General features: G+C 39.8%; 1 protein-coding gene across 1 annotated transcript in view; it reads right to left on the bottom strand.

Annotated features, from left to right (window-relative positions):
• The window catches only part of LOC127563475 (vitellogenin-1-like), a 28,582-nt gene extending 21,072 nt beyond the window's left edge, over positions 1-7,510 (bottom strand). Inside the window, exons 1-4 of the mRNA XM_051999987.1 lie at positions 7,227-7,510; positions 2,729-2,929; positions 1,012-1,154; positions 768-906 (exon numbers count right to left, since the gene is read on the bottom strand). Coding sequence (XP_051855947.1) covers positions 768-906; positions 1,012-1,154; positions 2,729-2,929; positions 7,227-7,310 — 567 coding nt within the window. The 5' untranslated portion in view covers positions 7,311-7,510. The remainder of the gene's footprint in view (positions 1-767; positions 907-1,011; positions 1,155-2,728; positions 2,930-7,226) is intronic.
• Positions 7,511-11,714: the final 4,204 nt, after the last annotated feature.

Raw genomic sequence — 11,714 nt, forward strand, 5'->3', positions numbered from 1 at the left:
ATCTGGCCTCAGACACAAGCTGTGTGACCCTGAGCAAGATACTTACCTGTGTGTGCCTCAGTTTCCTCATCTGTAAAATGAGCTGGAGAAGGAAATGTCAAACTACTCTAGTATCTTTGCCAAGAAAACTCTAAATGGGGTTATGAAAAATTGGATGTGGCACTGTGCCAAGCACTGGAGTATAAAAGAATTCTTGCCCTCAAGAACCTTATACTCTAATGAGAGAGGCAACTTATAAACAAATAGATATATTATAAACAAATAAGCTATACCCTATATAAATAGGACATGAGAGAGGGAAGGTGCTGGATTTAAGAGGTCTTGGGAAAGGCTTCCTATAGAAGGTGAAATTTTAGCTGAGACGTCAAGGAAGCCAGGGAAGTCAGGAAATAGACATAAGGAGACCCAAATTATGTGGTTCCAGAGAACTACAAGGGACTCAGTGTGGGGCTGGAACATAGAATTGAAAAATGCAAGATTCACTGATTGACAGGTTTTTTCCCAAGAAACTTCAGATCAAATTGATTTTTTCCTACATCTGCAGAAACTGGAATATCATTATGACCAAAGGCAAACAGTGCTGTTCACGAGCCCATCAAAAATGATAACACTAGTAGCCCTGGAGATAGGAGGATCAAGTTCAAATTCAGCCTCAGACACTTGACACTTATTAGCTGTGGGATCCTGGGCAAGTCCCTTAATCCTGATTGTCTCATCATCATCATCATCATTATCATCATCATCATCATCACAATGCCGTACTCTACCTCTGGAATTTTAATAACTGCATGGATTGTCCGAGAAGACGTTGCCATTGCCTGAAATATGGCTTGATGAGATGGTTTTTCCCCTGGCGTTTCAGAAAAAACAGATTCCCCAGTTATATCTGACAAATACTTTAAAATCCTATCAGGGAAGAAAAGATTTCATGTTATTAGGGATTATATAGATTATTCCCTCCCAAAAAAATCCCAAGAAAACAAAGTGCAATGAAATCATGCGGGCGCTTACTTTTCGAATACTGTCTGAAGCAATTGTGGGAGGTTTTTCCAGTCTATCTTTATGTGGATGGCTGGTTTCTTGGTTATCTGGCTCAATGTGACCTCAGCTTCTATTTTGTAATTCTTACAATCCATGCCCCATCTTAAACTGCCCTAGGAGAGGAGGAAATATCATTTTTAGTTATGTTGGTAGGAATCTTCTTTATTCTCTATGATGCAGTAGGAGTCCAACCTCTCTGCCCTGGGCAAGTCACCTAATCTCCATCTGCCTCAGTTTCTTCATCAGTAAAATGAATAGAATAATAGCGCTTACCTCCCAGAGTTATTGAGAGGATCAAAGGAGATAGTAACTGTCCTTCATTTTCTAAAAGGGCCAATGATACCATGGATTGATGTTGACTTGCTCAGGTATGGGATTTAAATGAGGCAGTTGTCCAAAGTCATCAACTTGACTGTTTTTTTCCGGTCAGTATCTGGCCCCTCTCTTCAGAAGCCTTATTCTCCCCGAACTGAACCCTGTTTTTATCAATTCCTCTTGGGGGCCTTTAGTTGGAAAGGGCAAACATTCCAGCCTCTCTGAACCAAGGTGAACTCTTGGGTCCAAAGGATTTTTTTTCTTTCTTTCTATTATATTATTTTTTTAAAAAGTTGATTGACTAGCGAATCTCTCCCCTCCTTCTATTTCCAGCTACTTGCTCCAAGGAATCATAAAATTTTAGGTCACCGACAGGAAAAATACTGTCACACTTTGAACTGTTCCAATATAAAATAATGGTGTTGAGAGGTGATGGTTTCCCCATTATTGGAGATTTTTAAGGAATTATGGAGCTGTGTCAGGCAGAGGAGAGCTAAGAGGGCCCCTAAGTAAGGTACCTTCTGAACCTAAGCTTCTAATGATCCCATGTGTGTCAGATGTGGAAGGATACTCCATCATGACAAGCAGCAGGGCATGGTGGCTAAAGGGAAGCTCTGGTAGTCAGAGAGGAATGCAATTTCTGCCTCTGGCTAATTACAAAATTGATCACAATTTAATTTTCTTGAACTTCATCATCTTTATAAATAATGTATAGGAGATATCTTTCAAATCTTCATGTGCTATGTAAGTGCCTAATTGATGATTTTGGAGAAATCAGGAAGATTTGTATGAATAGAAAAGAAGTGAAATGAAGAGAACCATGAAAATTCTTTATACCAATGTTGTTTTTCTTTTTTTTTCTTTTCTTTTTTCTTTTTCTGTTTTTGCTAAGGCAATTGGGGTTAAGTGACTTGCCCAGGATCACACAGCTAGGAAGTGTAAAGTGTCTGAGACCAGATTTGAACTCAGTTCCTCCTGACTTCAGGGCTGGTGCTCTATCCACTGCACCACCTAGCTGCCCCCAATGTTGTTTTCTTAATAGAAATGATTATCCATGTATTTGTTAGCGCTTATTAGGTTTCACAGAATCCCAGAATTTGAGAGATGGAAGGGCCTTAAGGGGCCATCTAGTCCAAACATACACAGGAAAGGAATCTCCCTTACAACAATGCCCAGTGAGTGATCCTGCAGCCTTTACTTGAAGATCTCCAAAGAGGAGGAGCCCAGCACCCATTGAGATTTCCTATTCAGGACCTTAGGAACCACCAGGTCTCAAAGTCACCACTTCTCCTCTTTCTGACTCCGAGACTTCAGCATCCTTGTCAGCATCCTTGAGCCCTTGGGAAATCCCAAATCGCTACCATCACCTCACCTTGGTTTTTTGGGGTAACACAGTTGCGTCGGCACAGACTTTCCACTTTTCACTGGTCAGCGGAACTACCACCAGCTGCAGGTTGTTTCTGTCAGAATTAACGTAGCCTGTGACTTGAAAACCCTGCTTCTTGTTGTCGGTCCGAATTGCTTGGACTATCACTGTCATTGTCGGGGGTATTGTGTCTCCAAGGAACGTGGGCTGGGAGAAAAGATAAAAATAACGAATCATTAATCATGGACTCATTTTACCTTGTCACCTTCATTACCAGGTACTAGACATTACATTCACGGGATCAAAACATGGGATGCATGTTGCAGTGTAGTGGACAGAGTCTAAGCCTTGAAATCAGAGCGACCCAAGTTCAAATCAGATCTTACTAACTCTGTGGTATTGGACAGGTCGTTTAGCATCACTGGGCCTCAGTTTCTTCATCTGTAAAATGGAATACCAATCTCCAATACCAATACCAGTGGTTATTGTGATAATCAAAGGAGATAATTTATATGAAATGTTTTGCAATCCTGAGGGCATTTGTGTTAATCCCTCCCTCCACTAGCACTTCCCTTCTTTGCTTTGCATGATTTGTATATAGTTAGCTGTGGAGAAGCAATGTCCATAGGGGAGAAGCTCCTTGAAGATGGACAGCTCTTTTAGTGCTGATCCAGTGGATTCATTCCTCAGTTGATTGTTTTGTATTGTGGTTTTATTTATTTTTTTTTTTTTTGACTTAAAAGCAACAATGAAAAGTAGAGAGTACAAAGGATGAAATCAAGTGCTTTGAGATCAAATCCTGGCTCTACTAGTTAATCTCCATATGATCATGACTGACCACTCAGCAGATCCACCCTGACTTATTTAAACAAACTATCAACCCACCCCACCACCTCACTCCCAAAAGGGGAAGTGAAAAAGAGCAAGATCAGGGAATCTCATGTGACTCTGGGGGTGGAGTAGGGAGAAGGAAGAAAGTGTTTCTGTGAGTGGGATGAGGTGGGGAAGATCTCAGTTGAAGAAAGGATAGCGAAGGACACACAAAAATAAAATGGATAGCTTTGATGATAAAATCTGAAAAAGTTTTGGCAAGAATATGAAGAGAGATTTATAAGAGGAATAGTAGAATGGGAAACTAATTGCATTAAATCTCATTGATAAAAGTTTAATATAGAAAACATTCAGAGAATTGATTCAAATATATATTATATGTTTCACCAAAAGTAATACCTCCAATTGATAGGTAAATAATACAACAAAAATTGTCAAAAGAATTGCAATTTAATAATTACATGGAAATATTCTCCAGATTATTAATAATAAGAGAATGAGATGATATGTAAATTGCTTGGAAATTTTTAATGTATGGGGCAACTAGGTAGTTCAGGGGATAGAGCACCAGCCCTGAAGTCAGGAGGACTTGAGTTCAAATCTGGATTCAGACCCTGGGCAAGTCACCCCAATTGCCTCAGGAAAAAGAAAGGAAGAAAAGAAGGAAGGAAGCAAGGAAGGAGGAAGAGAGAGGGAGGGGGGAGAGAGGAAGGGAGGAAGAAAGGAAGGAAAATTTAATGTACTGCATAAATGCTGGTTATTAATTTGAACATAGATAAAAGTAAAAATCCAAATGTTCCTATTCACAAGGAACATTGTGCTAACTGGGCCCTGGAATAGTACTACCAAGTGCTCCATGGAAATCCACTCCTATTTGTAAGAAAACATCCACACTAGAAAAATAAAGTGGGTGAATTTTCTTCAGATTATTGGATACAATTGAACAGGAATCTCATTGAGTTAATCCATTAATATGTCTCTGAAAACCAACATGGGATGTCACAGAGAGGGTGGCATTTAGAGGGATCCAGAGAGTGCAGGGGAAATAGAGGGTAGGAGAGAATAATGGTTATGGAAGGATAATTATGAGTTTATTATAGAGGAGGGGAAGGAAAGATAGTCAGTCATGACTAGTGTTACCAACACATGTCCTGAACTGAATGGAGGAATCCTTATGCAAGCAATCTGTGAAACAGGGTATTGGGTAGGTGGTTGGTGACGCTGCCCTGTCCATAGAAGCGCCAAATCTCTGAAAAGAGGGCTTAATAGCCAAAGGATCCTGGGGACTAGTGCTGGGGAACCTTGAAGAGAAATCTCACACCTTAGGAAGTTAGGATGTGGGTCAGGGCCCACGTGGTTCTGAGGTCATTCTGATCCTGGTCACTGAGAGAACTGGCAGATGCTACAGCACTGGTCCTAGAGTCAGGAGGACCTGAGTTGAAATCCAGCTCCATTTACTAACTGTGAGACCCTGGGTAAGTCACTTTATCCTGATTATCTCATCAAAAAAAAAATGCATGGATGAGACTGCTAAGCCTCTGCCACTTATATTTGAAAGAACAGAAGAAAACAAGCAAGATGACAGCAGTTAGAGAAGAGGACTGTTTTGAGGATCAAATGCGGGAGGTGTGTATGGAATTTCAGTTCAATATTATTATCATTACCCAGATGTCAGGAGGAAAATGTTTCTTAAAGAAAAACAAAAATGATTTGGGCTTTTTGAAATACTCTGGGTTGTATCCAGACACTCATTTCACTTAGTGCTGGCACTGACAAGCTACTTTAAAGAAACAAGCTTTCTGCCAGAAAATTCAGTTTGGGAAAGACAGGAAACGTGCCAAAGAGTGGAGGATAAAAGGAATTCTCTGCCCTCCTGACTCGATGGTTGTTTCTGAAAGTGATCGCCATTGAAATTGAGACGGCCAGAGTATGTTCTAAAGATACGGGAATGAAGGGTTCACAAATATCTTAGGAGTTATTTATGAAAGTTTGGGGTGGGATTCAGTAACCAGTTAAATATAGGGATCTTAATGAACACATCCTCACTCAATTCAGGATTTTCTTCTGCTTTTAACTATTTTAGATTAGCAATAGTTTAGTTACCTCAGCAGTGTATGTACATATGTATATGTGTGTGTGTATGTATTTTGTATGTGAGCATATATAGGTATACATAAATATATAATATATACATGCCTACCTGTATATGTATATATGTACATGTGTGCTCGCATATAAAGGATGGGAAGGTGCCGTGATATGTACTTATAAACATACATGTATATGCACATAATATACACATGTATACATGCTTGTATATAAATGATGAGATAAGTGCAGTGGTGTGTACTTATATGCACACATATATACATGCAGTATACACGCATGTATGCATGTACATATACATGTGTGTATCTTAATATGGACAACTAAGTGGCCCATTGGATCGAGTGCTGCATCTGGAGTCGGAATGTTCCCTTCTGGTCTCAGGTATGTATTAGCCATGTGACTCTGGGCACGTGACTTAAGCCTGTTTGCCTCAGTTTTCTCATCTATAAAATGAGTTGAAGAAGGAAATGGCAAATCACTTCAGTATCTTTACCAAGAAAACCCCAATGGATTCACACAGAGTAGGACACAACTGAAAAATGGCTGAATCCGAAACAACAAGAATTTATTGAAGGTCCACAATAGAGCCATGTATAAACATTTTTAATTGTCTTAATTCTACAGCCCACAGGCTATATGAAAAGCTTAGAGAATCTCATGATATGTCTATGGAGTTCAAAGGGAAAGAGGAAAAAGGGCAAGGGTGTGGAGAGCTAGACTCTGGAGAAGTCTACTTGAAATAAGGTATTAACTCAGTGGAATTGATGAGATGATGGTTCTCCCAGGAGATCATTATATACCTCAACCACGATACTGTATGAGGATGTATTCTGATGGAAGTGGATCTCTTCAATAAAGAGACCTAACTCAGTTTCAATTGATCAAGGATGGACAGAAGCAGCTACACCCAAAGAAAGAACACTGGGGAATGAATATAAACTGCTTGCATTTTTTTCTTCCCAGGTTATTTTTACCTTCTGAATCCAATTCTCCCTGTGCAACAAGAGAACTGTTCAGTTCTATACATATACATTGTATCTAGGATATACTGCAACATATTTAACATGTAAAGGACTGCTTGCCATCTGGGGGAGGGGGTGGAGAGAGGGAGGGGAAAAATCAGAACAGAAGTGAGTGCAAGGGATAATGTTGTAAAAAATTACCCTGGCATGGGTTCTATCAATAAAAAGTTATTTAAAAAAAAGAGAGAGATGATGGCTCTCTAGTTTTCACACACTCAGTACACTGTAATGATATAACTGTAATAGGGTATTTAAACTGGGGACAAAGTCAGACTCAGAGGGAGGCTGATTGAGACAGGCAGACGGGCAGACTGCTGGAGGAGACTGGCTCAGACTGAGACTGGGTCAGACTGTGTAAGAGACAATAAAGACTGGACTCTATTCTTGTCCATTCTCCTGGTATCTATCCCACTGAGACCCTTCCAGAAGACCTCCAGAAAGCCAGCCCGGAACTTATTTCCTCTCCTTAGAAATTCTGAGAAACCTCAAGCATTTCATTAAGCTCCTTAAGTTATCCACAGATCCCAAAAGTAAATACATACCTTGTCTGTTTCCTCCATTTCTTTAAATGTGTCTCTTTCCTCTGATGCTGAGTTCCCTGCCTCAAAATGAACTAACTGCACCATCTTTGCTCGAGCCTCGGGACCTGTCTGGATGGCCACTTGTACTTTCTGAATCGCTGGTTCTGTTGGCACAAAACTTACTGAAAATTTATTCTTGTTGGGTTTTGTTTGTTGATGTTAAGATTTGATGAGGACAATGGTCAAAGAGGCAGGCATCGTTGACTAAAAGTCCTAAGTCTCAGAATTGCAGAATCTCAGAGTTGGAAGAGACCTTTAGAAGCTGTCTAGTTTAACCTGTACCTGAATAAGAATGAAAGGAAATATATGACTCAACAACTAGGGACACAGTGGTTAGAGTTTGGGACTCGGGAGTCAGGAAAATTTGATTTCAAATCCAGCCCCAGCACTTACAAGCTGTGTTTTAGGCAAGTCATTTAGCCTCACTCACTGTGTCTCAGTTTCCTCATCTGTAAAATGGAGAATATAATAACAATAGTACTACCCTAGAGGAGCAAATGAGATAATATATGTAAAACACTTTTCAAACTTTAAAGGGGCTTTATAAACACCATTACCATGATCATCTTCATCATCATCTCTTATGACAGACAATTCTACTTTTGTATGGTTCTGAATTTTAAGAGATTTTCTTATCTCTTTTTCTTAAAATTTTCTTAATCTTAATTTAAGAATCTAATCTAATCTTAATCTAAATCTTAATTTTCTTTAAAAAATTTAGCCAAAATCTGCCTCTTTTCAATTTCCACTTATTGTTCTGGGCTCTGCTTCCAGGCCACCTTGTCTTTCATATGACAGTCCTTTAGCCAGTTGAAGATAACAACAATAACTGCCCTCAATCTCTCCTCTCAGCACCAGTTCTTTGCTCTTTGACCTCCAATGAGATATGGTAATATTAAAAAAGGAGCCTTTTCCTGCTTGTTATTGGGATGAGCTTATACCATGTTTACCTGGTTGAACAGTCACTATCATAAAATACTCCCCGACGACATAGTAGAGGGGAACTGGTTTGATGTATGCAGCTGAAAAGCTTGTGTACAGCAAGCAAAGTTGGAATCCCAAGGTGCTCATATTATAACACACCGTTTTTAAATCAGAGGCAACATCTCTGTCGGAGTTTCCTTCAGAAATATTTAAAGCTGGTGTCACCTGTTGAAGAAGAAGAAATTTTATTTTGGAGCTAGTAAGGATTTAGTATCCTAAAAGGGACCCAATTTTCCCTGATTCAAAAGATACAAGTCTTGGACAGAGGCAGGAGCATCATCGCAAGGAAGCAAGTACTGGAGGAGCTGGGCCCTACAGAAGAGGAACAGTTATGGGTCCTAAAAATGTAAGCACCTGGTGGTAAGACTTCTGAACTGAAGCCAGTATTTCCAACAAGTGCAACATTCCCAACTAGCTCAGTCTCGTTATAACCATGTATGATTAAATAAAATATTTTATAGTTGGAGGAGACTCTAGAGCTCCTATAGGCTAACTACTACTCAAAGTAAAACCCTCTCTATGAGATCCCTGACAAGTGGTTGGCCAAGTCAAATGCCTCCAATAAAAAAGAACTGCTTTTTGAGGCAGTTAGATGGTGCAATAAAATGCCAGGTTTGGAGTCAGGAATTCCTGAGTTCAAATCTTGCCTCAGATACTTACTAGCTGTGACGCTGAGAAAGTCACTTAAACATGTTTGCTTCAGTCTCCTCATCTGTAAAATGAGCCAGCGAAGGAAATGGCAAACCCCAAATAGGATCACAAAGAGTCAATCTTTTGACTGAACATACAATCTTTTGAGGGAGCCATTCTATTATTGGGCAGCTGGAATTATTGGGATATTATTCTTTATATTCAATTTAAGTTTCCCTTTCTGCAGTTGATACTTCTTGCTCCAAGTTCTGTCATTTGGACCAATCAAAATGCTTTCTATCACCCACAGGATGCAGATCTGATAAGTGCTGGTAAATGTTTAAAACAAAATCACTGAACTGGTATTGCCTCAGATACACTGAGGTCTAGGAATGGTCTTAATTTAGAAAAGACAAGGTCACCCCCTGCATCCCACGCCATCACTAGTCATTCTGACTTTTGTTTTCTTACTGGATTTTGATGACTCTGGAGGAAAGAGTTGCCATCTTCCATGTCTGACCATGTCTAAGAACTGCACCACATCTGCTTCAGCCACTCTCATGGTCTTTGGAGCAAATTACTTTCATCCTCCCATTCTATAGGGAAGCTGGGGGAAAGTTTTCATTGATTGAAATAGACATCCCCCTGACTCACCTCTGGATGACCATTTACAAGGGATTCCTTGTTCAGGTACAAGATGGATTCATTGCTAATGAGTTCCCTTCCATCTACAAGAACTCATGGTGTCACTGATGGAGAGCCAGACCTAGATTGCAATCCCATCTCTTGACACATATTGTGTCTATGTGGCTCTAGACAAGTAATTTAATCTTTTAGTAGCATCCTCCTTCTTCCCTCAGACTACTCCCAAAGACTCTCTGCCTTGGGTTAGAATTCTGCCTCAGATGATTATTAACTGTGACCCCAGGCAAGTCACTTAACCTCATCACAGTCTCAGTTTCCTAATCTGTAAGATAAGGATAATAATAGTACCTAAACCCTATAGGCTTTCCTCGTGTAATCTTGTCTTTTTGCCACTTGTTTTCTCTTCTCTGTACATGATAATTCACCTCCTACCTCCATTTCTTTGTATAAGCCATCTTCATTTACTTTCTACCCTCAGTCTTAGAATTCTCTCTTTTCTCCTCCATCTCTTGGGACCCCAAGTTCCTCCAAAACTCAGTCCAATTGCTGATCCTCTTTGAGACCTTTCCCAATTTTCCCAGTTGTTAGTGTTCTCCCTCCCACCCCTGTCCCAAATTATGACATATTTATTTTGAACATTGTTAGTATTGTCACTCATTTCAGTCATGTCCAACTCTATGACTCCATTTGGGATTTTCTTGGCAAAGATGCTGAAGGGGTCATTTCTTTCTCCAACTCATTTTAGAGATGTGGTAACTGAGGTCAACCGGGATAGGTCATCCAGATGTAGCTTATTCCACTTTGGGATAACTCTTATGATTGGAAAATGTTTCCTTAGATCAGGGCTCTCTGCCTCTTTTTGCAGGGTCTATAAAGCCTCTGGGCTTTGGGAACTCCTGGACACTGCATGTTCTTGATTAAAAAACAAACAAACAAACAAAAATACCAGGACTTCTGCCAAGTGTATGTTACCCTTCTGATCCCTTGGCCTTCTGATCCTGATGTTGAATTGAATAGATCTTGGTACGAGTCATGGAAGTAAAATCTGACCACCGGAGTCATTTTTGCATCTGATGGAGCTTTGATATTTCTAGTAACTGCAATTGTCTGAGACCTACAGGGAGAATGACCTGGGTCATTACAATTCTCTGGACAACATCAATTCATTCAGCTATTCAACATGCAAAGGGTGCCTACTATGTAGAAGGTACACAGTATTGTCAAACCACATTTTTATGGGGATTTTTCCAGTGTTGTCCCCCCACCCCCGGAGTCACAACTACTGAATATGTCAAATGGTACTAAAAATTAAGACCCCAAGCACTAAAAGACACTAAAAAACAAACAAAACCCCTCAGGATACAAAAATACTACCAGTCAAATCATACCTAGGAAGATATGATTGAAGAATAATTCTACTATTCCTGTACTGCTGAGTTCTTATGAGGGTTATAATATAAAGGGCAATGAGGAGAACAGGGAGTATTCTGGGAGGGACTATTGGTGTCCCCATTTTGTGTTTTTTTGGCAAAGATATTGGAGAGATTTGCCATCTCCCTTCTCCAGCTCATTTTTACTGATGAGATGGAGAAACGGAGGCAAACACTCACTTGCCCAGGGTCACATAGGTAAAAGCTGTCTGAAACCAGATTTAAACTCATGAAGAGGAATCTTAACGATTTCTCAGCGTACACTTTATCCACTGTATCTATCACCTCCCTGCCACTTGTTTTTGAGTAGATCTTGCCTATAAACCACTTCCTGGAACGGAAACTTTGCAAAAAGTACAATTTCCTGTTGCTGAAGACTTCGTAGAAAGTGCGACCTTTGAAATTTCTATGAGTTCTGGGTTACGCCTAACGGCACACAAATACCATCATATTTAAGAGTTTGTCGAATACCGTAGCTTAAATTTTCTTTTAAAGTTTTCTATTAAAAAAGAGGAAGTAGAAGGGCTAACACTCTATGCAGAGTACAGAACAGAATGGTTCGAGAGAAATCCTAACAAGATGAAGAAACTAAACAAGATAAAAACAATCATCCTTCATTTCAGATGGTTCAACTAGAAAGAAAAGATTACACATAACTTTTATTTTGTAAAGTCTTTAACTTAAATGAGGCCAGAATGATAGTTATCTAGTCCCCAGCAGAAAGCGCTCATATTTGTGGGTAGGTTTCTTGTTTTTTTGA

The sequence above is a fragment of the Antechinus flavipes genome, chromosome 4, assembly GCF_016432865.1.
Source record: "Antechinus flavipes isolate AdamAnt ecotype Samford, QLD, Australia chromosome 4, AdamAnt_v2, whole genome shotgun sequence".
In the NCBI taxonomy this organism is placed as follows: domain Eukaryota; kingdom Metazoa; phylum Chordata; class Mammalia; order Dasyuromorphia; family Dasyuridae; genus Antechinus; species Antechinus flavipes.